The following is a 27,595-nucleotide window of genomic DNA, read 5'->3' as shown; positions in this document are numbered from 1 at the left end:
AATAGTACTACCCTCTGTAAATTTAATAATAACTTTACTACTTGGGCAATATCTCAGTTCAGGAAAAGAGCACAATAAGGCTGTTGACTAAAAATGTTAAAAGTCTGTAAATAAAGTAGACCCTTAAAAGATGGACATTTCCATATTTTTCACATGGAAATTTGTTTTTTTTTGGTGTGGCTTTTTATCAACAGAAAGTGGAGATGGCACTTGGTCAGCCACCAATTTGGATTCCAGGACAAAATATGACATGTGACAGTTTGCATGTTAGATAATAGTATATGCTAGTTATTACTATAGAAAAATCTTGTTCTTTGATAATCAATGATAAGACATTACTGAAAGATTCAATTCAATTCCCTTATTCTTGGAGGCAAAATGTGGGAGATATAAATAAATAAAATTTTCTCATTGTTAAAAAACTTGACTAAAAATTCATTCTCTGTATCATAATGAAATCTTAAAACAAGGTATTACTTAGAGAAAAAATGGAGTCAGGTATACTTTTAAATTTAAAGTCCAAATATATGCATAATTTTATACATTTAATTAAAATTCTAGCCTGATAAACTTTAATATTCGACAAAATGCTTTTGTGCAAATTTCAGTTTAATATTAGAAAGGTATGTTTACACTTTTAAAAGGTTTTCATGTTAGACAAAATTGAACGATCTGATGTGAGGGTACTTAATGACTCAAGGCAAAATTTGAAGCTTTGCCTACAAGTTCAGTGAATTAGTTTCAACCATTAGTTTTAATTTAATACTGTTTTAAGGTAAAGTAGAATATCAAGTGCAAATATATATATTACAAAACCCTATTCAAGATAACATTTAGATTGTAAAGAGTCATAGAGCAGGCCCTACTGCATAGACACAGGCCCTTTGGCCTATGTAGTTTGTACTGAACTGTTTTTCTGCTTAGTCCCATCAACCTGTACCTGGACCATAGCCCTCTATATTCCTCCCATTCTAGCACTTATCCAAACTTCTCTTAAATGTTGAACTCAAACCTGCATCCACCAGTTCCCCTGGAAGGGCATTCCACATTTTCACCACCTTCTGAATGAAGTTCCTCCTTAGGTTCTCCATAAATTCAGCTATATTTTCCCCCAGATTGTCATCACAGAAAATTTAACACAAAATTCAAACTAGCCTCCAACACCTGAGAATATGTAATCCACTCAAAAAGCCATTAAGACTTATTAGGCATGACCCTTATTTCTTTTAAATCCATTTTGCTATTAAACAGTGAGTAAAATTAAAATTAATCTTATAATCAAATATATTCAAATTCACAAAACTCAAATCTACAATACTAAACATTTAATTTTGTTTATTAGTAATACTGCAAGACTGCCCAACTTAAAACCATCCATATTCTTTTTATAAATGTAGCAAAATTGTTAAAAGCATTGTTCTATAATTCTGAATTCATCATTTAGATGTAAATTTTTAAAACACATCAAGACACACATTTACTGAAATAGCATCCTACAAATCTAAGATTACTTAATCAGTTTTGATCAACTAAACTTAGTTGACTAGTGCATTCTTTAAAATGAGCAGAACACAAAAAACATACTAAATATTTTGCACATGATTACAAATCTTGTCAGTCTACATTAGTGTAAACATACCTTTCTTATATTACTTAAAATATAATGACAAAAAACTGATTATTTAATACATTACCATTGTTCCACCGTTGTCTCCCAGCATGGGTGTTCCCATACTTGCAGCTCCTTCTGGCCCAATGGCTGGGACAGGTCCCATTGCAGTACCAGGCATAGGTCCACGGTTGTTCATGTTCATACCCATAAGTGGAGCAGGCCCTTGACTGCCAGCAGGAGCTGGGCTATACGCATCTATGCAAAATAGTTGGTACTTAGATCTAACCTAGATCTAAATTTTGATTCCAAGGTAATTAACTGGATAGAATATTTGCAGAAATTAATAAATTCGTAAACATGCTATTTAAGACTGACCATGCAAGGCAACTGCTACCTGATTAAAAGCCTGCAAAAATAGTTCTTTGGGACTGTACAAATTCTGTCACAACGTTTACATATACAGTTATTCAGCTTTCACTGGTAACAAAAACCATGATGTTTGCATATTTTGATTTTAACAGGTAGTTATTTCACAATTAAAACTGGAGAAACAAAATAGATAACTTAAATAAAGCCCAAATAAACACTTCTACAAAGACACACTCTATTTATATCTGGACACTTTCACAGGGCTGCAATAAATCTGATTATTTTTCTTCATATCTTAAATTTTTCAACAATTTCTCTGCAAAAAAGATCTCCAATTCTACAAGTTAGTATTGGAAAGATCATTGCCAATACTTACTCTAGCAAAGAATTCAGTTAAATTTGAAGATTAGACATGTCAAATTCAAATCTAAATAAAATTTACCGTGAAATAGATTAGATTCAAATTTGTCATTGTACCAAGTACAGATACAAAGTCAATGAAATGCAATTAGCATCTAACCAGAAGTGCAAAAGAACAGTGTTATTTACAAAATAACTGCGAATAAAAAGTATGTGCTACAGCATACAAATATAAAAGTACTGACACAGTACAATATGGGTGCAACACTGCTTAGAGCTGAGATGCAAGGTTCAGCAGGATCACAGCCTCAGGGAAGAAGCTCTTTCTGAGCCTGCTGGTGCGGGAGCAGAGGATCCTGAAGTGCCTACCGGATGGAAGGAGAATAAGAAGTCCATGGTTAGGGTGAGATGCATCCTTGATAATGCTTTTCACCCTGCCCAGGCAATGTTCTCAATGGTGTGCAATTGGGTGCCGATAATCCAGTGGGTAATTTTCACCACCCGCTTGAGTGCTTTGCTATCTGATACAGGACAATTGCCATACCACACTGAGATACAGTTGGTGAGTATGCTCTCGATGGTACAGTGGTAAAAGTCCATCAGTACAGGCAGTCCCCGAGGTACGAACGTCTGACTTATGGACAACTCATACTTACAAACGGAGGGAGGAGAGCACCATCTGTCATTTTAAGTCAGATCATGACGCCATCCGCCATTTTAAGTCGTTGCTGTTAACACTGTAACTTTGTATTTGGCTTAAATATTTCTTAGCAAGATTCACCCTGACCACTCTCCCACCTTTTCCAGTCAGCACCGCCCCACCTTGTCCCATTTAACCTTTCTCAATGCGGGTGGAGTTTAGGACCCGGAGCAGCTCAAGACCCGTCGCCCGCATCCTCCACTGTATATTTTTTTTTATTAAGTGCAATCGTGAACAATAGCCAGATCAGAAATGCTGATCAAATCAACTAGTTCCTAAAGAGAACTTTGATAGGCCAATCAGACGGTTCACTACTGCTCAGTGATAGAACATAAAATCCGCGGTTTCCTGTTCCATTTATGGAAAACGATTGCGACTGAAAATAAAGTAGAAATAATAAAGCGATTGGAAAGAGGTGAAACGCCATCAGTCATTGGAAAAGCTTTAGGCTACAGTTGGTCAACAATCGGAACAACTTTAAAGGATACAGGTGAAGGATAAAGTGAGAATAATGGAGCATGTGAAAGGCCCTGCCCTGATGAAAACTACAATTATTACTAAACAACGCAGTGGTTTAATTATTGAAATACATACATTTGTGTTTTATATGCATAGAAAGGTAAAATACATACTATATACTAAGACAAACGTTTGACTGACACTAAATAATACCGGATGTAACTGTTCCGACTTGCGTACAAATCCAACTTAAAGACAGGCTCAGAAACTGAACTAGTTTGTAACCCGGGGACTGCCTGTATCCTGGGACAGAGGTGAACTCTGTCCAGGAACTGGGAATAGGGAATAGCATTTTTGCATTTGGCAGGGTAGGAAGAGGTATAGTTGATGTAGTTATGAGAGTCAGTGGGTTTATAGAAGATGTCAGTGGACAGTCTGTCTCCACTGACCGAGACCGAGAGACCGAGAGAGGGGAGAAAAGTGTCCGAGATGGACCAAGTGAATTTGAGGGCTGGGTGGAAGTTAGAAGCAAAGTTGATGAAATTGACAAGCTCGGCGTGGGTGCAGGAAGCAGCACCAATGTAGTCGTCAATGTAGCGAAGGAAAAGTTGAGAAGCAGTACCAGTATAGATTTGGAGCATAGACTGTTCCACATAACCAACAAAGAGGCAGGCATAGCTGGGGCCCATGCGAGTGCCCTTAGCTGCACCCTTGGTCTGAAGTGGGAAGAGCCAAAAGAGAAGTTATTAAGTGTGAGTATCAGTTCCACCAACCGGAGGAGTGTGGTGGTGTTGGGGAACTGGTGAGGTCTATTGTTAAAAAAGTAGCAGAGGACTTTAAAGAGGCTTTCTTGATAGGGAATGGAAGTGTATATGGATTGGACATCCATAGTGAAAAATGAAGCAGTTAAGACTGGGAACTGGAAGTTAGTGAAGAGATGGAGGGCATGGGATGTATCCCGGATGTCAGTTGGGAGGGACTGAAATATGGGTGACAAAATGGGAGAACAGGTAGGCAGATACAAGTTCAGTGGGCCAGGAGCAGGCTGAAACTATGGGTCTACCGGGACAGTCAGGCTTGTGGATCTTAGGGAGGAGGTAAAACTGAGCAGTGCGGAGTGTGGGAATTAGGAGTTTTTTGGCTGGGGATGGAAGGTGGCTTGAAGACTGTAATAATCTGTATGCCATGCCACATGCGCCGAGGGTCCAAAGAGTTGAAATGCTCCTTGACCTTCTGTTTGTTTGTATGTTTAGCCTGAGAGATTCTCCTCCTCAGGTTGGCCCTGGCTGAGCTGTAAGCCTCCCAGTTTCCAGACCTGAAGGCTGAATCTCCAGCTTTCAGCAGGAGGCAAACCTCCGTGTTCATCCATGATTTCTGTTTGGGGAAAACTTTTGTTTTTGTGATGTCACTCTGTCTACACACTTGTTGATGTGCTTAAGGACAGAGTTGGTATATAAGTCAATGTTAATCTGAGAGTCTGTGGTGGCATGGACAGCAAACTTGCTCCTGTCTGCGTGCAAGAATGAAGAATAGAGTCAGCACCATTCAGCCAGATCTTAATAGTCTTCATTGTGGGTTTCACACATCTAATGACCGGGCTATACTTGGGAAGCAGAAACAATGAAAGGTGGTCGGACTGTCTCAGGTGGGGGAGGGTAGTGGTTTTGTAAGCATCAGCCACATTTGTGTGAACATGATTTAAGGTTTTATTTCCCCTTGTGGTGCATGATAAATTTTGGTAAAATCTTGGAAGCATGGTATATAAGTTGCAATGATTAAAGTTCCCAGCGACAATAAAGGCTCTGTCTGGATGCAACGTCTGCAGCTTGCTAATAGCGGCACTGAGGTCTTGCATGGCTACTTTAACATTAGCATCGGTTGTACATAAGCTCCAACAGCAATGATGCACGTAAACTCTCATGGTTGATAAAAAGCTCTACACTTAGTGCTCTGCTGATCTGGAATACCTGATTATTAAGTGTCAGCAATGGTAGAGTTAGTGCACCATGATCGATTCACGTAGATGCATAAACCACCTTCTCTACTTTTACCTGTTGCTGTTGCAGCCCTGAAGACCGTGCACCCTTCCAGTTCCACCATGTTGTTTGGGATATTACTGTTTAGTCACATCTCCATAAAAAACATGACATTGCAATCCATAAGCCTTCTTTGTGCAAGGGTTCAAGTCCTTAATTTGTCCAGCTGTTCGTCAGAGACCGAACATTGGTGAGGAAGATGCTAGGTAGCACTAGCTGGTGTGAATTTAGCCTTAGCCTAGCACGCAGACCTCTTTGCTTGCAGTTTCGATGCCGGCGCCAGGCCCTTCCAGTCGGAGTGAGTTAAATGCAAGTCCGCGGTGTCCTTACTAACTCCGGAGGTACTTGGTCAAAGTGGAATGGATAGTCCAAAACTGTGTTGGTGCATTGGTAGTTAATGACCAAAAGTGACTGCTTACTACAAGTGTAGTTCACATTGCTGAATCGAGCGAACGTGCAGGAAACAAGCAGATAAATGAACACTTTTTCGAAATCCAGTAAGACACTGAGCCTTGCAATACATACGCACAGCCACCATCTTATTTAAAATATCCCCAAGTTAAGGAATGGTTGATGCTAACAAATCATACCATACCTAGGTCCAAAAGAACACTTCAGGCTAACAAAAAATGCCATGTATCTGTCTATTCACCTCTTGCCAACGGTAAAATAAGAGCAGCTTTTTTGGAAGATACTGCTTGCAACTATTTCTGTATTTTTATTCCTTCCAAAAAAAGACAATACTTCGGTAGAATGACAGAAAGTTATTTGGAATTGTATTACTTCATCCATTTTAACAGAAGCTTTCTATCACTGCCTTCATTTAAAATTAAACATTAAAGAAACTTTTCCCAGTATTCCTTATTTATTTAAGGATACAAGATAGCCAGAATAGACTGTGGCAAAATTGGCAATACAGTGGACTCTGGTTAATTGGGGCATCGGTTAATCGGAGCAACTACATACTTGGAATAACGCTTAAAGAACAAAAACTAAGATAGTTAGGATTCCCTTCATTTATTTTGGACACTATGCCAATTAATTACGCCAGGAGACTGTTGCTGACAGTTTCTAATTAGCGATAGCCATATGCACTTTTGGGGTCGCTAGACATTACACTGTACTTAAAGTGAACAGTTTTTAAATAGTGTCAGCTCTATATTTTGTGTTCAAAAAGTAGTGATTATTGTCACTGATATATGGTGAGAAATAAGTGGTAAGACAATTCAGAACTGTTTTGTAGTATCAAGCATTCAGGTTTCCAAATGCTAAAAACAACCAGAAGTTAAAATAAAACACTTTCAACTATTTCAACAAGTTCAGTACCTTTAAGAATGTGAAGCAATTGACAATCATCTTAAATGTTTACCTTTGGTTTCCACCATACACTCAGCTCTCACTGTGGCTCCAAGTAGCTGCTTGCATACAACAGTGGCCAGACCATTTCAACAGGTGGGCTAAAGCACATGAGGATAGCTGGCAGGTCTCATACCACGGTGAGATAGGGCAGGCCTGTTCTAGCATACAAAATCAGGTCTGGAGGTCTAGGGAAATGAGCTCTACAGTAAAATCCAACAGCTAGGTAAAAATTCTCCCACACAGGTTTCCTGCCATTGTCAGATACGACAGACAACCACAATTAGAGTTCTAATTTTAAATACATAATTTGTTCCCTAGTTAAGTGATAGTTAAAAAGGTATTAAAAAAAAGGCAAACTACTTCCATGAACCTTCAGTTAATCGGGGCAGCTGCTTAATTGGGCCAAAATGTACTGGTCCCGTACTGGTCCAATTAACCAGAATACATTGTATATGCAAAAAAAACCTGACCACTACTACATTATTTGCCACTCAATAAAAGCGTTTGTGGGACAGCATTACAGGAAATCATATTAATGGAATTATGAGCATTTTAACCTTCAAACTGGCAGGCAATCCCATGCAAATGTATATCCCACATATACAGACAATACAACAGCCTTTATCACAAATCATTGAATGATAAGGATGTCTGGCTCTAATTATTAGAACCATAAGATCAAATGTGGATCATCATCTGGAGATCTTGTCTTGCGATACATTGAAGGTTGCAAAATTTACTGGTTTGATGCCCAGGATTGCAAGTCTGCAATATCAACATTTGAATTTAGAAATGCACTGGGGATTTGATAAACAGATGCAGAGTCAGAATCCTCATGTTGAAGTATTCATGAATCAGAATCTCAAAATAGAGGAGTCAGCCTTCAGGTAAGAAATTCCCTAATCCAAAGGAGCAGTACTGTAAATTTATGGAACCAAAGCACACCTTATCACTATTTCACTGCCATCAAGAACAATTGCTTGCCATTCCACACAAGTCCAATCACCTGACTGTATATCTACTCCCCATATATAGGCAAAACTGAGGACCACGCCACAATGAAGGAGCTGATACAGGACTGCATTGAAATCAGAAGACTGGATCACGTTCTGGGATTAATTTTGACATCTGAATGAATATGTTACTGCTGTCGCTAACTTAGTCAATACCCGCAAGGATGAGTGTGTACTTTGAAGAACATACGAGCCTTCCAAAAACAGAAGCCCTGGAAGAACCAGGAGATACAACGTCTGATGGCTAGATCTGTGACATTCAAGACTGACAATTCAGAATGCCACAAGTCTAGGTACTATTTATGGAAGGCTACTGTGCCAGTGAAAAGGCAATTCTATGAGAAATTAGAGATACAATCAGATCAGAACCCTGCCAGATTTGGCAGGGTTACATGCCACTACTTCCTACAAGACAAAAGTTAACAGCATAAATGGCAGTAATGCTTCACTCCCCAATGAGCTGAATGTTTTTTATACATGACTTAAAAGGGAGAAGCATCTGGCAAACCTGTCATCTCAAAAGACAATGTCAGAACCCCTTTCAAGAGGGTGAACCCCTTGCAAGGACTTATGCCCCGATGGTATCCCAAGTTAGATAATGACCTAATTATAAATACATAACTGCAGTTCACTGCTCATCACTGACCAACACCACAAAGAAAGGAAGTGCAAGAGAAACTGAGAAGACACGATCATGGCACTGCACAAACATTTTGTATTTAGCTTCAGTGTACAAGTTACAATGCATACAGCAGTATAATGGAAAACAGAAGGGTCCAATTACAAGGAATTTAAAGTAATCACTTAAAGAAAACCATTGGAAATTTTACAGGTATTAAAAAACAGCCAGTCTCCAGCAGCCAAAATTCAATGCAGAAATAGTGGCTGCATTAGAGGGGTCCATCCAGGGAATTCTGGATTCCAAAAATCCTGGTGATAAACTTTAGACCAGTTAGTCCAAAATCTAGCAAGAAAAGTCACTTATAGAAAACAATATTAGCATAAGTTAACATGGTGTTGTGAGGGAATTTAAAGGGAAACAACATAGTTAACAGTTCCCAGTGAAATTCTCAAGAAACAATCCTTAAAATTTTGCAAGTTTGAAGTGAATAATGTAAAGATAAAAAGTCGACAAAATTCAAATTATTTAAGCTTTGAATTAAACCCAAAAAGCACCAAATTACACTTAAACATTCAATTCAATCAAATCACGACAAAAGCTTGAGTAAACATACAAGGTAATAAGGTAAGCAAAATTGAATGAATTCAAAGTACGACTCAAACAGCAGAAATCTTGGCATCTCTACTATAAATGTAACACTGGCCATGATAATACATTTTGTTTCATTTACAGCCTTTCAATTAATTCTGAAGAATTATTCAATGAAATTAACCCTGCCACTTCAAAGAATTCATGTTCCTTGTACCAGTAGGGTAAAATGCCATATTCGTTGGTTATCAACAGAATCAAGGGACACTGAATTACTACTGGAAAGTGGCATTAAAGATCAGCCATAGCAACAATGAAAAGTAGTAAACATGCAAAGGGCCAAGTTGCTTATTCTCTTTATATTTTATGATATTAAGCTGTATAAACTACATACAGATTTCAACTTTGTACAGTTAGAATGTCGGATAAGACATTCAAGTGCTCCAAGCTCAGCTCTCACAAATTAGAAAAATCCATTCTGTACTAGGATTAAATCTTAATTTTATAGAATATGTCACACCAAAAAATGAACTGCAATCCAAGTATTCTTATTCATTTCTCAGAACATATCTAAGAATCGCTGAGCATTTCATTGCATAATAAGTAGAACACACACAATTTGTTATCATTCATAGACGCTGATATGGTTAACATTTAAATGTTCTGCTGTTTATTACTTCAATATTTAACAAACACAATGTTTGAGATTGATATATTCTTAGTTCTAATTCTAGTACAAAAAGGCTAATTCGCTCCAAATGTAACATACTGAATACACGAATGACATACTACTTCAACCAGTTTCAAAAAATGTGACTCTAGCATAACCTTATATTAATGTCACACTGGTAGTTCCGTGAAGTGCAACACTAAGTGTAAGTGTTTGTTCAATCACTGAAACAGCAGCTGTCCCTAGCTGCAGAACCAGGATGTGGCTAACTGAAAATGAACACTAAACAGAAGGGTTACTGCATGGTATCAGTATATATTTGCATAGAGTAGGCCAATGTGCACTTTTACCATTCGTCCTAAATTGCAAGAGGGAAAGAAGTGACTATAACAATATACTGTATTTATCTACATTGAAACCAAATTGTAATCTACTGAAATTGTTGCTGCAGCCACTTCTATGGCTGCTTTGCAATCTCAATAGGAAAATAAAAATTATTGACATGGTCAACAAATTTTTCAGTCCTTCCATTGTGGTCAGTCAAAATAGCAAATTACTTCACTTATTACTGTAAAAATAGTAAATGGATAAAAGCTTACTCATTTAGAACATTAGTTGTACAAAATGAGAATTCTGAATATTTATTGATACTCAAACTACCTGAAGTAAGATTCTCTCAAGTACAATATTTTAATACTTAATTTCACCATGTTGAGATGTAACTGAACCTTTGATTTAAAATAATATTATACATATGGTAGCATTGTTAAAATGATATTACTACTGTTGGAACTTAAATGCTCAATAATAACATTGGTCAACTGAAAAATATTGGTAAACAAAAACTAGGTGAAACAAAAAAAAAAATGGGACTACTAACTTGAAATAACATTTAACACTACTATACTTTAAAAGCAAAGTAAATGCATTGGTTTACTTGGCAAAATAGTAAAAAAAACACCAAGGTAAATTTGACTACTTATGTCTTTGTGCACCAAGACTAATAATACACCTTTAACTGCCCATTCAGAAATTGTCTACAAAATACAAACTATTCTTAACATGCTGCATTTCACATTACACCCTACTGTACATGCACAAGTGTACCATTGCAATCTCCAGATAAATGAAATAATTTTAGAGGATACAACTTTTACTATAACATCACCTACACAATCTTTAATATGGGTAACTGATACCACTGCTCGAGTAAATAGATATACCAATAAGGAAGGAAAGCCTGTTTGTTATCAAAATTCATCTATGGTATAATAAAGCAAATACATTTGGGCACACAAATGTGGCACGTTTTTTGACAACTTATTTGAAAATGCATGAAAGCAATTATACACTGCTGCATCATCTGGTTATGTACAGTAATTTGTACAGCAGAAACGCCTGTATTTAATTAGCTGTACACCATGTTACTCATGCACCAGACTTTCATGTTTGGAGTACAGTAGGTACACTAATGCAATTTTTAAGAAGTTTCAAACAGGTACAGTCCCAAAGAACATTGCTAGGCACAACCATAAAGTAACGAACGTCCAACACCTAAGGTGTTTTCATGTATTAAAACCCTACCTCCCATGCCAATTCCTCCACGTGGACCCATATCACCCATCCTCATATCCTGTTCTCTCTGAAAATAAAAACATTTTCATGATCAACCTACCAGCACAGATGGTCTGTGTATATTCAATTTCTTACTTTCAAAAGCACCCCAAATAAACTATCTAAAATGCTTTTTAATGAACTCTGAACTTACAAGAGAAGAAAGAAAATAAGCCAAGTTCAGATCTAATGATATCCCATTTTTCATGTGTGAGGCAGAAAATGAGGGTAATTTTCAAGGTGGAAAAATAGTTTCAATTAATCAGCCCTCCATCCTAAACAGCCAATCTTCCTTCAGCCCAACCCACCTATCCAACCATGATTCCAATATAAACTTTTAAAAAATGTACTATTATGAAAATTACCTTCAAAATCTGACTTTTGTTTATGAAAGCACCTGTAAATACATTTGAATCAATACCCCGCTACTCAATCAGCGAAACAGCTTTCACACTCTATTGTAAGATATTACAGACAGTTTGAAAACATGGGAAAATGATCAAAAGTTCACTTAAGTCTGCCTATTACTTACAAAGAACCAAACAGTAACTTGAATCTTTAATTACAGCATTTTTAAAAATGATATCACTAGAATCTCACTTGTTTCAAAGATATAACAAATTACATAAGGTTGTATATTGATGGTCACTTGCAGTAAAATAAACCAAGCGATTGTTAATATTCTCCATATAATAGAAAACATTTCAAATCATATTATCTGCAATGTCCCAAGTGTAATCCCAATTTAAAATCTATCCTCATTATAAACCATGTAAAATATCCAGATTGATGCCTTCATTTTGATGCATTCATAAGGGTTTAGCTGAAAGGACAAACTTCAAAACTGAAATCTTTCTCCAAAATACATCCAAGAAGACTTTATTTTCAAAGCTGATCTCTTGCAAGGCCAAATATGGCAGTGTATTGCTTTTTGAGTTCAGTACATAATGTTTCACTGTTGATCAAAATCTTTGTGAAAGACAAAGATTTCCTACAAATAAAAATAAAACCTATACTCCCATTTCTCACCTGTGCCTTTGCATCATTTGAAACAATTATATTCAAACATTTTATGAAGGATAGCTCCCATATTAATTTACACAGAAGTGAGTTTTAAATTTAAAGTAGCTATAACCTGTATGTGAAAGAACTAAGATCCTTGCACCTATTGCAAAGATCAGGACTTCAGCAAGTCAAAATGCATAATCACACTCCTTTATATTTCAGACACCAATTTACCAGTTTCTAAGACCAATCTTCCTCTGAACTTCACATAGCTCAAATAATCAAAGAATAGCCCTTAACTCGGCAGTGGAGTTATCGGGGCACCGTCACGACAGTGTTTCGTAGCAAGCTATTCTTGTTTTTATGAAGCCGAGTTGCTAGCTAGACGACCAACGCAACTTGGATTTAAACTCGGGAACCTTCTCTCCAGAGTCCGGCACTGTGCCACCAAGTGGGGTCAAATAATCGAAAATAAACTTGTATTAGGGAAATCTCTCACAGAATCTGTACCAAGTTATGTTACTATTCTGGACTATAAGAGAATTGTGGGTTATGGAAATTGAGCAGGAAAAGTTAATGCAAATATTTTTTAAAAATCATTAGGTATAATCTTATTGATTGGCAGCATGTGCACAAAGGGTAATATAATATAATCTCATTGATTTCAATATAGAGGAATAGCAAGGGACCATCGTACATGTTAAATGTTTTTTTTTCAATTATAATCTTTATGTGCTTTTATCTTCTGTGTTCCTTAACAATGTACAATAAAATGCAAGTACATGAGCATGCTAAGCCAAAGGGTATGGTTTAACAGCATGAGAGTAGTTTTCCTCAGTGCTGTGGGCAGAGCTTGACCTAGCCCAGTCACTCAAAAAAGCCTCAACAAAGGAGAATGTCAGTCTGGAAGACTTTGTTGAGATATTAACACAGAAATTACCAGGTAGGTCAGTGGTGAGTCACATTGGCACTTAGCTGCGAGTAATGTCATTAATGACTAAAACACATTAGTAGCAAAATAGAAATGCAACAATGACTCAACAAAATAAGAAAAAAAAAACAAAACTTAAGATCTGCGTTCAATTGTAATTTGATTATTTGTGTTTCCAACCAAGTAAGCAATTCACAGAACAATGTTCCTGGGAAAAAAAATGTTCAGTTCAGTTCTTATTGTCATACATTTAAAACTATGTCTTTTCACTGCATAAAAATAGCTAATGTACAAGTTTAAATTACTATTCAACCCTATGATTTATGTACACAAAAGGAATTGAGAAAACTCAATCTGTTTGGGCAATTTTACAGGGCAGATTAAATTTGCATCAAAATAAAAGAATACAATTCAATCCTAATATATCTTTTTCAGTTTATTACCATTGAATTTTCAAAATATTGTATTTTGCAAAAGATAGAAGGTGAAACTCACGGAGCATGCTTCTTTGTACAGAAATGTAACCAAATACATTTCAGTCACTAATATAAGGTAGAACAATTATTAGCTCACCAATTAAAAGTTAGTATCATTCATTATCAATAAAAGGAGCAGAGAGTTTATTAAATACCATTTAACTGCATTACTCCCACATCTAAAATGATCGATTTCCACCACCCCCCCCACACAACAAAAATGAAGTACAATACTATTAAGGCAGAGTCCAAGAAATCTGAAATGTTTGATTTCATTTTTTTCAAAACCAAAGTAAGACTGGCCTCATATGAAAGGATCACATTCTCCGGTGCAATTGTCAGAGTAAAAGCTGTGTTACTACAATTGAACTCCAAAAAAAACTAATAGCAACAAAACAGGAAAAAAAAACTTAGAGGCCAATGTAGCACAGATTGAAAAAGAGTTGATATTTCTCATTGATAATCTTCAGAAGATCAACGCAAAATATTATTTTTTCACCAAAGCTATTGCTAACCAATTGAGTATTTTCACTATTGTTTCAGATTTCCTGCGTCTGCAGTTTCTGGTTTGACTAGCAATAGCAGATATTTACTTGAAAACTTATTTGGACAAGTAAGTCTTTAATTGCCAAAAAATCTCAAGCTCTTTTAATGCAAAGATTCTACTTACTGCCTTTTAAATTTACTTTTGTACACATCTTTCAAATCTAAAGGATATTGCATTTTGAGTTTATTATTTTGTTTCTACATGTTGAAAAACATTATGCATTTAAAATTTTCTATAAACTATCTTCCTTATTTTCTTTCCACTACACTTAAACACAAATTGTAATGAAATATGAAAAATGAAAAAAACACTTCGATCTTCGGCAAATCCTAAGATCAGTCAGTGAAAGTATGTGGATTGACCTCAATTTGCAAAGACACACTATTGTTAATAATTCATTTACACCACCAAACCCCCAAATAAATGAGGCTTACGGCTTACAATTTTCAGAATTTAAAGTATTATGGTCTAATAGCATGCCACAAATCAACAATCTCCCATTACCATCATGATGTTAATATACAAATATTGATCATTATGAAAAAAATAATAAATAGCTGCCGGTTATCAACTTTGTTAGCTTTTGGTTTTGTTCTTTAACAATAGTCCCAACAGATGACAAGATTGAAATTTTTAGAAGGGAATACATGTGAATGAAGAATTAATACAGAAAAAATACATTGATTTTTTTTTAAAAAATAGCTAATAATTGAAGCTAAATCAGAAGAGATACTAAATGAGTTTCAGTATATTAGCAATGATCAGGATTCCATGTCACAGCAACAATTCTTCAATTAGACTGCAAATTGCCATTTAGTTTCAAAATTCAAAAGGAGTTGATGGGCTTTATGGCTTTTTAGCACAAATGTCCATGATCTATTGCCTTTCAGTTTTCAAACAATACATTTGTGTTCTTTATATGGTACAGATTTGTACCATAAATTGTGAAATTGTGAATTTCACTCAAAAAATGTTCACGTACTGGAAATAATTAAAGTTCCCAAGTAAAGGGGGAGGAAGGAAGGTACTGTTTGTATTATTCAACAGCTCAGAAAAAAGCTCGCATCGAAATATTATTCACAGAGCCATGCAGATTAGTTTTGTAAGAATGATCACAGATTAAGATTTCCAGTAATACCCTGTATATTGCTAATTATTGTAGAAACACCTTAGAACAAGCATTCAGAACACTGTGTGGAAGGAGAAAGGATTACGTTTTGCAATTCTGACACTAAACTGATGAAGAATTTAATTTAAAAGCAGCTTTGATTAAAATGTAGGAAGTTATCTGGTGATAACTTACTTTGAACAAAGGAAGGCTTATATTATGTAAATGGAAGTTCTGAAAACTTCTGCTAACTTGGATCTGTAAATTTAAGATATTGAGAAAAGACAGGATAGATAGAAATAAACAACTACTCCTTGATAGAAAAGTGGTATAATAAAACACAAGGTTTATAAAAAGTATAGACATAGACATTCAGCAGAACTGAAATAGCTGCCAACCTCGATGCTATGAGAATTATATTCTTGTGAAGGAATATTTCTTATAAATATGGAACAGGGTTACCATAATCTTGATATTATAATTTTAATTTCATGCTCTTCATAATTTCAGATTGTTTGTGGAGTGAGATTAAATAGGTTAAGCATGGACTACAAACCCACACTACAAGACCTGGATTACCTACTGAGATAACAAGAGCCTAACTTTCTCTAAACCTGGTTTATTCTGCACAGGAACTGCACAGGATAATATGCAAGGTTTCACGTACTGTAGATATGTTACTCAGATCAATAAGAATAATTATGTATTCTGCTAGCCTACTGCAGAAGTAAAACCATGACTTATCATAATTAATTTGCTTCTCTCTTATATTAAAATAAAATATTACAATGACTTCTGTCAGATTTAACATTACAGCTATACTGCAAAAACACAATAAATTATCCAGATTAGAAACATAATGAAGATATCACTTTAAACGTGAATTTTGTCACTGTTTGATCATTTTAAAGATTACTCTAATGTCACAATTATACTCTAAGAATACCATTGATTCTTGTCCTGCTCTTTCCCAGTCAAATGGGAACAGCAGGTCAACTCTTAGAAATTTTTCAAATTATTGCTGACCTTTTAATTGTTGTTTCTATTTCAAAATAGTCTTTAAGAATTAGCCTTTCAGATTTTTGACAAGAATAAAAATAACATAAGAAAGTCAAAAACAATTGTATCTGAAACGTGGACAGTAAAACTCCCCGAATCTGGTACACCCAGGTTTATGGTATTACCAGACTAGCAGATTTTCCAGACTTTATTGTTAATTCTATTAACACCCCAACACTATAAATTCACTTTTTAAAAAAAGTATTGGACTGTGTTTACTTTATTATAGTACTAAATACTGCAAAATGTTTTAAAAAGATACTTTCTTTTCCTTTGCTTTAAATTGGTCTAGCCATACACAATTTCAGAGCAAGGCCGCACTTTAGAAACAAAAAAAAAGACAAATATGACCTTTGGATCTGTCAGCAAGCTCTGTATATTTGTGCATAAAAGTACATGGACACAATGCTTTTTTTAAAACAACCACAATAAAGCTTGAGCTTAATAGAATTTAGAACACATACAATAAAAAAGATTTAACTTTAAGTACAGATTAAATGCACGGAAGAAAAAGTATCTAGTTCTGGAAAATATAGCCAATAATAAAGCATAGGAAAATAGTCCAAATAGTTTCAATGTTGTTGTTAAATATACAGCAATGAAATTAATTTTCAATTATGAATAGATTCAAGAAAACAATCAGACATGTCAGGTATTATTTATGAGGATACTTTGCCTACGTCTATGATGTAGGAGGAAACTGGAGCACCAGAAGGAAATTCAGTTACTGGCAAAGTTACAAAAACCACACAGATAGCAGCAAGGTCCGACTGATGCCACTGTGAAAAAGTTGCCTTACTGTTTCTGAACTATGATTACAGCTATGAAAGCAAAAAATGTAGAAATGCGTCAAAAAGAAATGATTAATAAGTTACATAATAATTTATTCTGTACAAAGTTCAATTTTTCCAGTTAATAAACATTATCAGTTTTTAAACAAGATCCTGGCCATGTTTCTAAATCCCAATTTTAATAGAGTTGCCACTTAATTGGATGATAGTGTTGACTGTTAAAGCACATCCCTATTGGTGATAGAAAGCAGAAGGCTATGGAAGAGAAACAAAACATCAAACCAACAGGCAAAAGCCCTACTATTTTCTTTCTTACCAATAGTCTTTTGAGTATCCAAATCCCACTCCAACACATCTATGCAAGAAGTTTTTGCTTATAAATTGCCTCAAATTGCAGATTATCACTATGGGCAAATGTTAGAGTGCTTAATTGCCCTCGGTTCAATTTTTTCACCTCTTCTGTTAGAAATTGCTTAAAAGTCCTTTAATAGATTAATAGACAAACTTTAGGAAATACAGAAAAAACAACAACAGAATTATGCAATTCTATGGCAGGAACCAAGGCTTTGAAATTTTGACTTGATAAGACACATGATGGTTGTACCTGGAATTTCAAGATTATTAAATAAAAACTTGGCTGCACTTTTCAACAAATGGAATTTTTAGATCTTTTCGACATTCAATATTAATCTAAGGACTTAGGTAAGTTTTGGAAAAAACAGGATTCAATTCCTCACTGCTGTCTGTAATGAGCTTGCATATTATTCCTATAACAACATGGGTTTCTTCTAGTGTTATGGGTGCCTCCCACATTTCAACATGCATGGTTAGGGTTAATGAATTGTGGGCATTATACCTTGATACCTGAAATGTTGCCGTACTTGCGGGCTGCCCTCAGCACAATCCTGGTTGGTCTTTGTTACAAAACAACCCATTTCACTATGTTTCAATGTACATGTGACAAATAAAGCTGTTATTTCTTAAGGACCATTAATGGATACATTGATAGTCAAAATCTTCAATCAGATACCATAATGGATAGTTGTTAATCTCAAGAATTTAAAACAGGATAGCATCCAAATAAGAGTTAGAATGGAGGTCAGTTGACTTTCACTGAGGTCGAAAACAGATTTCTATCGAGTTTTCATATGCAAATATGCATAATAATGAGTTACAAGAAAAGGGAATGACAAAGCAGGAATAAAGAGGGCCTCTGAGAGAATGTCTATCTGAGATGATTGACAAATTGAGAACGGAGTTTGCTTGTTCCTTTTGTCCATTTTTGAAATGTATCTTCAGACCTGTGATCAACACAGCCTGCACATGGACATTAATTGGGTCAGAACAGGGACCACAGGTGAGGTCCCGGAGGACTGGTGAGTAGTTAATGCTGTTCCATTATTCAAGAAGGGAACCATGAGTAATCGTGGAAGCTATAAACCAGTCAGCTTCACGTCAGGTAGCATTAGTATTTATGAGCATTTTAAAGACCATGCCCTAACTAGGGAGAGCCAGGGTGGCTTTGTGCAGGGCAAGTCGTGTCTTACTAACTTGATTAAGTTTTTTTTAAATGAAGTGACAAGGGCGACTGATAGAGCTGTGGATGTTGTCTACAGATAAGGTCCCTCACGGGAGTCTCACCCAGAAGATTAAAATGCATGTGATCAATGGTGAATTGGTCATTTGTATGCAGAACTAGTTTGCCCAAAGACAGGGAAGTGGTCAACGGGACTTATTTTAGCTGGAAGTCGATGATTAGTGGTATACTGCAGGGATCTGTACTGGGATCTCTGCTGTTTGAGATGTATATAAATAACCTGGATGAAAGTGGAGATGGGTGGGTCAGTAAAATTGCAAATAGTAAGATTGGGGGTGCTGTGGACAGCCAAGAAAACTACCAAAGAATACAGCAGGATACAGAGCACAACATTGTGAGCCGAAGTGCTGTTTCTGTGCTGCACTGTGTTCTATGCTCTAGATTCATCTTCTCCTTTGGTAGTTCTTCAGGTTCAATAATGATTTGCTTCCAGTTCAGTGCTGCAAGTTCTGAGATTGTTAATGAAGGAATCACCTGGCGGGTGTTAACTCGCAAAATGATATGCTTCTTCCATAGAGCTTCGTGCTCAAAATGCATGGTCTTGAAATCCTGAACTCTCTCCCAAATGCTCCTTCTCCATTTTGAGCAGTTGTGGACCAAGGATTCAGCAGTGGGCATGATACATACCTCCATGAATGTTTCAAGTAAACTATATGCAACAGCTCAGAATAGTGTCCATTTTTGAAGTGTATCTTCAGACCTGTGATCAACACAGCCTGCTCAGCATAGCGGATGAAGTGACCAGGGCCTCAATGCACATATTGATCATTATGAAGCGAAGCTGACAGACAAGCAGAAGCTCAAAACTTATGGACAAAATGAGATTTATCTTGTCCATGGAAATTACTTCTTCCAGAAAAATCAATGAGTCCTCCTACAAACATTGTTTCCCACCTACAAGCATTTTTACAATATTTTCTGGCTCTTGAGATTTCCTGGACAACTTGTTGGTTTCTAGACACCAATTTTGTCATGAATGTTAAATTCCTCTATTTCCATTCCACAAAGATCCATCAATTCTTCCTTGAACCAAGGTGAAAATCAGATGTCATCCACTCACACTCTTTTAGCTTGAAGACATTTTTTTGGACACTGTTCCACTTTTTATGCGATACAAAAAATAAAATCATCCTTACTGCTGATTTTCATCATCCCTTTAGTTTTGCATCAACTTCTCACTTTTCAACAATCCAAACAGCAGTTTCCATTCTGCCTTTCAAAGGGTACAAAAACCCACTCCTCAATTGCCTTCACACAGCAGCTTTTTGTACACATGCAAGAGATTCCCCTATACATGTGCCGTTTTACATTTTCCCGACACTCATTCAAGGCACAAGTGCAACTTACAGTTCCTCTGTATTTGACATTTCAAGTACACATGCTTCCATTTTTTCCCCCTTTCCAACTTGGAATGCAAACTTTTGTCTCCAACTTATCCCAGTTCTGACGAAAGGTTACTGTTTGATTCTGTTGACTCTGCCTAACTTCCCCCCCACCCCCCCCTCGCAATCAGATACTTCCAACCAGAACCAACAAAAATTTCAATTGCAACATGCCTTGAAGAATGGAGAATTGATGTTGAGCTCCTGCAACCTGAAGGAAAGCGCTGCAGCTTTTGTCTAAACACGAGCTTTACAGAGGACCCAAGTAAGTGGCAATATGCATTTATTTATAAAGCAAAAGATTTTTTAAAAATCACACCCTCCTCTCGCTGAAGCATTTTTGTTTGTGACAATATATTGGATAAATGTATAGTACTTTATGCTAGATACCTCCAGGGTCTTGTAGCAGACAAACAGGATACTTCCAATGGAGAAGTGTTAATCAATTTGTCATGGGTATTATTTTTGCATTACAAAGGGTAGGCAGACTAGAAGAAACATAGGTAGCGAAGACCAAGTTACACCCACTCTTACTTTGTGGAGATTGCATTTGAATACAAGTCATTGGTAACACGTCATAACAGTTTGAGATATTTAACATCATATAATGTTTTGATTTCATACGTCATATTTAGTGCAAAATTTATATAATTTTGTGTTCAATGAATAGTTTTAACAAACATTTTAAAAGTACTGGGAACAATGACAAGCTTTACTGAATTTAGACAGCATCAGTCTGAATGTATACGACAGAGGAATCTATCCCGAATTTTCAGCATTATCTGACTCGTGAAGCATTTTACACATTCCCAAATGTAACTCTGGTTAGCAGTCTTCAACCAACCAAAACCAGTCTTCCTGACACTGCAATTTTCAAAAACAGGGCACATGGAAGTTTCCTGCAATAGTTAAAAGTCAAAACACAAGGTCTTCCAAGGCCATAAACGTAGGACCTGAACAAATAAAATTTATTGAACTGGAACTAAAAGCTTTCAGTCCTTTGTTAGATGATGCATTTCTCAGGTACATTCTCACAATTAAAAGTAGCAGATATACTGCTCTAATTCACACAATGGAAGGCATTGAACTTCAAGTTGAAAACTGAATGGGTTTTCTATAGACAATTCCCTGCCAGGGTGCTTCAGAGGTTATCCAATCTCAAAGACCCAGACCATAGACTTCAACTGAAGGAACAGTGACGCAAAATTTATCTAATGCTGTATGCTTTCAAGAATCTGGTCATTGATTGTAAAAAAGTGTATCTCATATCATCATACAGTTCACGGAGGACTCAAGAAGGTTTAATATGACTATCAACATAGAACATAGGGTAGAAGAATGCCGATTGTTTAACAAGCCATCGGTCACAAAGGCTTTTCACATTCAAAAGCTATTCTGGCCAAACCATATAACACCAGATGTTGAGATACACCAAACCTCTCCTGATGAACTTCATGAAAAACTCCACTTTCTCCACGTATCCTGTGCACCAGCTCCAAGGCCACAATATTATAAACATTTATTGACCCAATACAGTTCACGCGTCAGCACAGGGATTAAAAAATGTTTTCACTATTCAATGATTTCATTATTTCTGTGTACACTAATTCTTCCCACACATTTGTAAACAACCTTAATCAGACCTACTACCTGCTTAATACAAAAAAGTTAATCATCAACTTATGCTCCATATGAGTAAAATTTTGCAATATATATTTATGTTTCACAATAAATACATTATTCAATCCAAGTAACACATTCTAGGAATCATTTGGATTTGGGATTATTATCAGTATTTAACTATCAAAATGGAAATGAAAATCTGAATTCCTTCCTTCTTAAACTGAGAAAAGATCAACCAAAGTTAAAAGAAAAAGAGCGGTATCCAGCTATTTCTAGATCTTAGAATCCTTACATAGCAAAAAAGCAGCTCAGTTATTTTTCCATTGAACACAATACAATTATCAGTCAAAATATTTAGAATTTACTTACAATTTATTTTTGTACCACAGATTTCTTTTTGCTTCAGTACCTTTTATGATTGTGTGCAAATTAACTTTAAGTTGTGTAATACAAAGCTGCAGATATTCTGAAGAGGAACAGAACTCCATTTTTCAGTAAGTTAATTGAAAACTTTGCTTAAAAATGCTGCACAAGATTTCGAACAGTTCACAAAGGAAGTTAAATACAATAAAAAGTTCAGAAACAAAATTTTAAAAATCAATGAAAGAATTGCTCCAATACCAATATATGTTTAGTTAAACAAAGAAAATAAAGGACAGTTCCATTTTGTAATGCTCTAAATCATAATATTAAAAACTCAAGGCTCTAATGATAGGTAATCCAAAACTAGCTTGTATTAAAAAAAATTCTTTTGATGTCCTTCCTACCATGGCAAAATAAACCCAACAATAATCTCACTATAATGGATCACTTGATAAATATAAAGTTCTAAATACCATATTTGAGTTTTTATTTTCATCAGTGTTCCCTTATTGATAAAAATTTAGAACTAGTGTTTACTTCAACTACACACTGGATAAATAGACATTTCCCTACAGCAGTAAACAAAGGCCAAATTTCAAAACCAAATAAAGAAAATTGATTTCTATTGTAACTGGAAGTGGTACATCAAAATAAACCACAAAAAGATCTAATAGTTAACAGTTCAGCTCAGAGTTACACTGCTGAGAAAGGCAATGGAAAGCAGAGCAATTTCTGTTATTTCTGTACATCATTTCTGTACAAGGCATTTCTGTACATCAGCAAAATAAAAAGACCTCACTGATGATCATCATTTGTTCAATAGTGTCCAAATAAATTTTTTTTAAATGGACAGGACATACAAAATAGGATGTATTTAATATGCACACACAACAATTTGCCATGTGTCATAAATTAAAAAAAAGTTGTACTATGATTATGGTGTTGCAAAAGCCTCTAAACTGTTTATTCCATTTTTTACCTCTATATACTCTGAGGGGAAAATAATAAGCACATTATTTAAATGTTGAGATAAACATTTAAAAGAAAACTAAATATTCAGTTATATTTGACAAGAAAGAATGTTTATGAGCAGTTTTGGGCAGGATTCCATTCTTTAGCAGCATTTATTCAATATAACTGCAATAGAAATTAAAAATCAATTTTAATTGTCATGTCCAAAATACTACATGTATAATTTTGGTATTAATAATAATACCCTAGAAACAGCTTGAAAAGATAGGAATGGATTCCACCCTTTACCAAAAACTTCTGAAAGACTTGACTGTTTAAATACTTCTATATCCACCTAAATTTCCATTTTTCTTACTTACATTATCCATGTAGTTGGATTTGAATCCTTCTTGCTGCCTTCGCAATTCATCCTGCTCTCGCTGGCGCATCATCTCCTCCTCTCGACGCCGACGTTCCTCTTCATGCCTGTCAGCAAAACAAATGAAGGGTACCTTAAAATAAAAACATGTCAAAGACCAAGAGTATTCTTGAATTAGTCACTCATCTTTTCCATCAATCAGTGAGGAGGGATGAATGAACAAGGGAAATAGCAAGGGAGCAATCCCTGCAGAAAGTTGGGGGGTGGGGGGAGAAGAGATATGCTTGGTGGTGGGATGGTAGGTGAGGACAAGAGGAACCCTATCCCTGGTGGGGTGGCAGGAGGATGGGGTGAAAGCAGATGTGCATGAAATGGAAGAGATGTGGTTAAGGGCAGTGTTGATGGTAGAGGAAGGGAATTCCCTTTTTTGGAAGGATGAGGACATCGCCTTTGTTCTGGAATGAAAAACCTCACCCTGAGAGCACATGCAGTGGAAAAGGAGGAATTATGAGAAGGAGATGGCGTTCAGCGTGAGATGAGGTATGGTCCAGGTAGATGTGAGGGGTTTGTAATAGCCATCAGTAGACAAGCTGTCTCCAGAGACAAAAACATTGTGATAGGGGAGGAAGGAGTCAGAAATGGACCAGGTAAATTTGAGGGTAGGGTGGAAATTTGGGGCAAAATGGATGAATTTGACAAGTTCAGAATGAGTGCAGAAAACAGCACCAATGCAGTCGTTGATGTAGCATAGGAAAAGTGTGGGACAGTCACCAGTGTATACTTGGAACATAGACTGTTCCATGAAGCTAACAAACAACCCCGCACATCTGGGACCCACACAAGTGCCCCTAGGCACACCTTTAGTTTGAAGGAAGTGGGAGGAGCCAAAGGAGAAATTATTGAGAACGTGGATATTCTGCTAGGCGGAGGAGAGTGGTGGTGGAGGGGAACTGGTTGTGTCTGAACTCCAGAAAGAAACGGAGAACTTTGAGGTCTTCCTGGGGGGGGGGGGAGAATGCAGGTGTATCGGGACTGGACATCTTTAGTAAAAATACGATGATGGCAGCCAGGGTATCTGAAATCATTGAAAAGATCCAGAGCATGTGAAATGACACAGATATAAGTAGAAAGGGACAGAATTAGGGGGGATAAAACAGAGTCGATGATGCAGATACAAGTTCAATGGTGCAGGAACAAGCTGAAACAATGTGTCCATCTGGCCAAGCAGGTTTGTGGATCTTGGGTAGGAAGTAGAAATGGGAGGTGTAGGGTGCGGGAACTATAAGGTTGGTGGCAGTGGATGGGAGATCTCCAGAGTCAAAAGGTTGGTAATGGTGTGGGAGGCAATGGCCCGGTGTTACTTAATGGGGTCCTGTTCAAGGGGCAAGTAAGAGGTGTCTGAGAGCTGGCACTGGTCTTCAGCAAGGTAGTGGTCAGTACTCCAGACTATTACAGCATCTCCCTTATGCAGCATGTTCGGATGCTCTCTACTGGTTATCTGTAGAAGCTGTGAATAGTAACATACATAGTTTGGCTATCTTCAGCTTCCTTTGAAAAGTATTTTTTTTATTTATTGAGACAATGCAGAGTAGGCCATCTAGCACTTCAAGTTGAGCCGCCCAGAGAATCCAGATTTTACGCTAGCCTAATCATGGGACAATTTACATTAACCAATTAACCTAACAACTTGCATGTCTTTGGACTGTGGGAGGGAACTGGAGCACCCAGAGGAAACCCACGCAGTCATGGGAAGAACAACTCCTTGCTGGGTGCAGCAGGTAATAAACCTGGGCCGCTGGTACTGTAAAGCATTGCGCTAACCACTATATAACACGATGCTGCCCAGAGTTATTGGTGAGCTTCCTTGATTATGTAGGATGTGTTCTGGCACAATGAGAGGTTGCGAGAGATGTGCACTCCCAAGACTTGCTACTTGCAGTTTCCACAGTTGTGCTGCGGGTTCTCCTGGAGTCGGTAACAATTCCTTCATCTTGTTCACATTGAGGAAGAGATTATTTGTCTTCCACTTCCTCTCTGTAGGCCAACTCATCATTATTGATAATGAGCCCACCACTGTTGTGTGACTGACAAACTTGACAATGTGATGACTTGGGTGCTTAGCCATGATTCGTCGTGTGTGAGCAGAGTGTACAGCAAAGGAGCAAGGGCAGGGTGGTGGTGTGGGTATGTTGAGCATGAAGGGAAGGGAGAAGTGGTTATGCATCCTGACTGTCTGAGGTCTGTTTGTTAGGAAGATTAACACCACATAGTGGTTCACATGTGAAAGGCACTGCAATGTGTATATAACTTCAATCTACATTTCGGCATTAAAGAATCAACTTCAAAGTTCAATCAAGCCAGCTTAATAATAGCTTACAGCAAATTAGTACCTTCCGGTGGGTGAAACAAAACAAAAATTAGAGATGAAGATAATAAATTTAGTGATCTGCTAAAAATGCAATTTAAACATGACAACCATTTCTGCAGTATATAGATGTAAACCTGTCTGCTATACTAATAAAGGCTTTTGTATAGGATGTTGTGGTGATGTCTATATTTTGACGGAAGTCTTCTGATACCTGATATCTGTGAGGGGAAGAAATGTAAATGGAAGTGTATCTGGAAATTGAAAGTTTTGTTATGTTGAGCAAAAAAAAATTTCTTTAAAAATGCAGTTTAAAATCATTGCTTCCAATTCTTTCTGTAATTGTGGAAAATAGTGTGAGCAAGAAAATAAAAGCTGTTTCCATTCTTGTTTGTGCACTAGAATTAATTATTTATTCCAGCTATACGCTAAATCAAAATATTGACCTGCAACAATTAATAAATTTATTAATCTGGACCAAGCCTAGTTTGTTTGTTTGACAAGACAATCAAGAGGTTAGTATCAAGTAAAATAACAAGTCACAAATCAACCATGATTGGAAAGAGTGATGAAAAAGGTTTGATAAAATTAAGGATCTGTCTCCAATTCCATGGCCCTACAGCCAGACACACTCCATCCATATTTAAACAAAACTTATTTAGCTTGCTTGCAGGGCACAATATTAATTTAATTTAGGACAACCCACAATTTATTTAATAAAATGAAGTGAACTTGCATTGAATATTTTAAGAATGTGTGGAAACAGCCTGGGTGAGGGTATAAAGATCACGATTTCGTAATTTATTTTAACATTTCAAAAGGTGGTCCTATACCATCTTATCATGGGTTGAACGGACATACCTCATTTCAATTTGTTTTCTTTTCTGCAGCTCTTGATTTCTCATTTCTTCCAAACGCCTTAACTCCTCCTGACGCCTCAACAAATCTAAAAAGAAATACTTCCAATTTAGAACTCAGTCTCTTTTAAGATACTCAGTGTCAACTTTTGGTCAAGAAGCAATTTCTTCTGAGTACAGCATAATTCCTATACAAATGAAAATAGGTATTTGCCAGCCTGCTACATGAAATTATTAACACACTTACCACATGACATATATAATCTATGACACAAATCATTCTGGCCCTGCTTTGGCATGCAGCAAATCACCAATGCTCAGTGCTCCTATAACCAGAGTTACCTGTAAGACCATCCAAAGATCCCACTGTAGTTGCAGTTAGCTGACAACCTTCATGACAAGAAAATAGTAGCCAATCAATTAAAACTGGATTTAAAAAAATAAATCAACAGCAGGTTATAATTTGCCTCCAGGCTGAATACACTACCAGAATATAAAATATCTGCAAATGTTGCAGACATTCAAAAAACATTCAGAAATAACACAGGGCAGCAAATTTATTTTGGAAGCATTGCTTCAATTTTTTTTTGTTTTTACAACAGACCAGTTGAAGTTGAACACAAACATAATTTCACACTACTTATATAACAGAGGAACTTGGAAACAAGAAATTAACTTTTATTGAATATAATGAGTTTAACTGCATAATGCTGCTGCTGTTTTGCAACAGTTCAACTAAGCTAAAATGCTTTGTTCATG

At 36.4% G+C, this 27,595-nt stretch overlaps 1 protein-coding gene across 3 annotated transcripts in view; it reads right to left on the bottom strand.

The window, feature by feature from the left end:
* The window catches only part of LOC132391282 (paraspeckle component 1-like), a 127,822-nt gene that overhangs the window by 69,125 nt on the left and 31,102 nt on the right, over nt 1–27,595 (bottom strand). For 2 of the 3 annotated variants that reach the window (XM_059964242.1, XM_059964241.1), the window contains 4 exons: nt 26,841–26,925; nt 23,616–23,721; nt 11,373–11,430; nt 1,695–1,867 (listed from right to left, as the gene is read on the bottom strand). In XM_059964242.1, coding sequence (XP_059820225.1) covers nt 1,695–1,867; nt 11,373–11,430; nt 23,616–23,721; nt 26,841–26,925 — 422 coding nt within the window. The remainder of the gene's footprint in view (nt 1–1,694; nt 1,868–11,372; nt 11,431–23,615; nt 23,722–26,840; nt 26,926–27,595) is intronic. The other variant, XR_009511155.1, reaches the window with a different exon arrangement.

Source organism: Hypanus sabinus, chromosome 3, assembly GCF_030144855.1.
Source record: "Hypanus sabinus isolate sHypSab1 chromosome 3, sHypSab1.hap1, whole genome shotgun sequence".
Lineage (NCBI taxonomy): Eukaryota > Metazoa > Chordata > Chondrichthyes > Myliobatiformes > Dasyatidae > Hypanus > Hypanus sabinus.
This window is presented reverse-complemented; position numbering and strand designations above follow the sequence as displayed.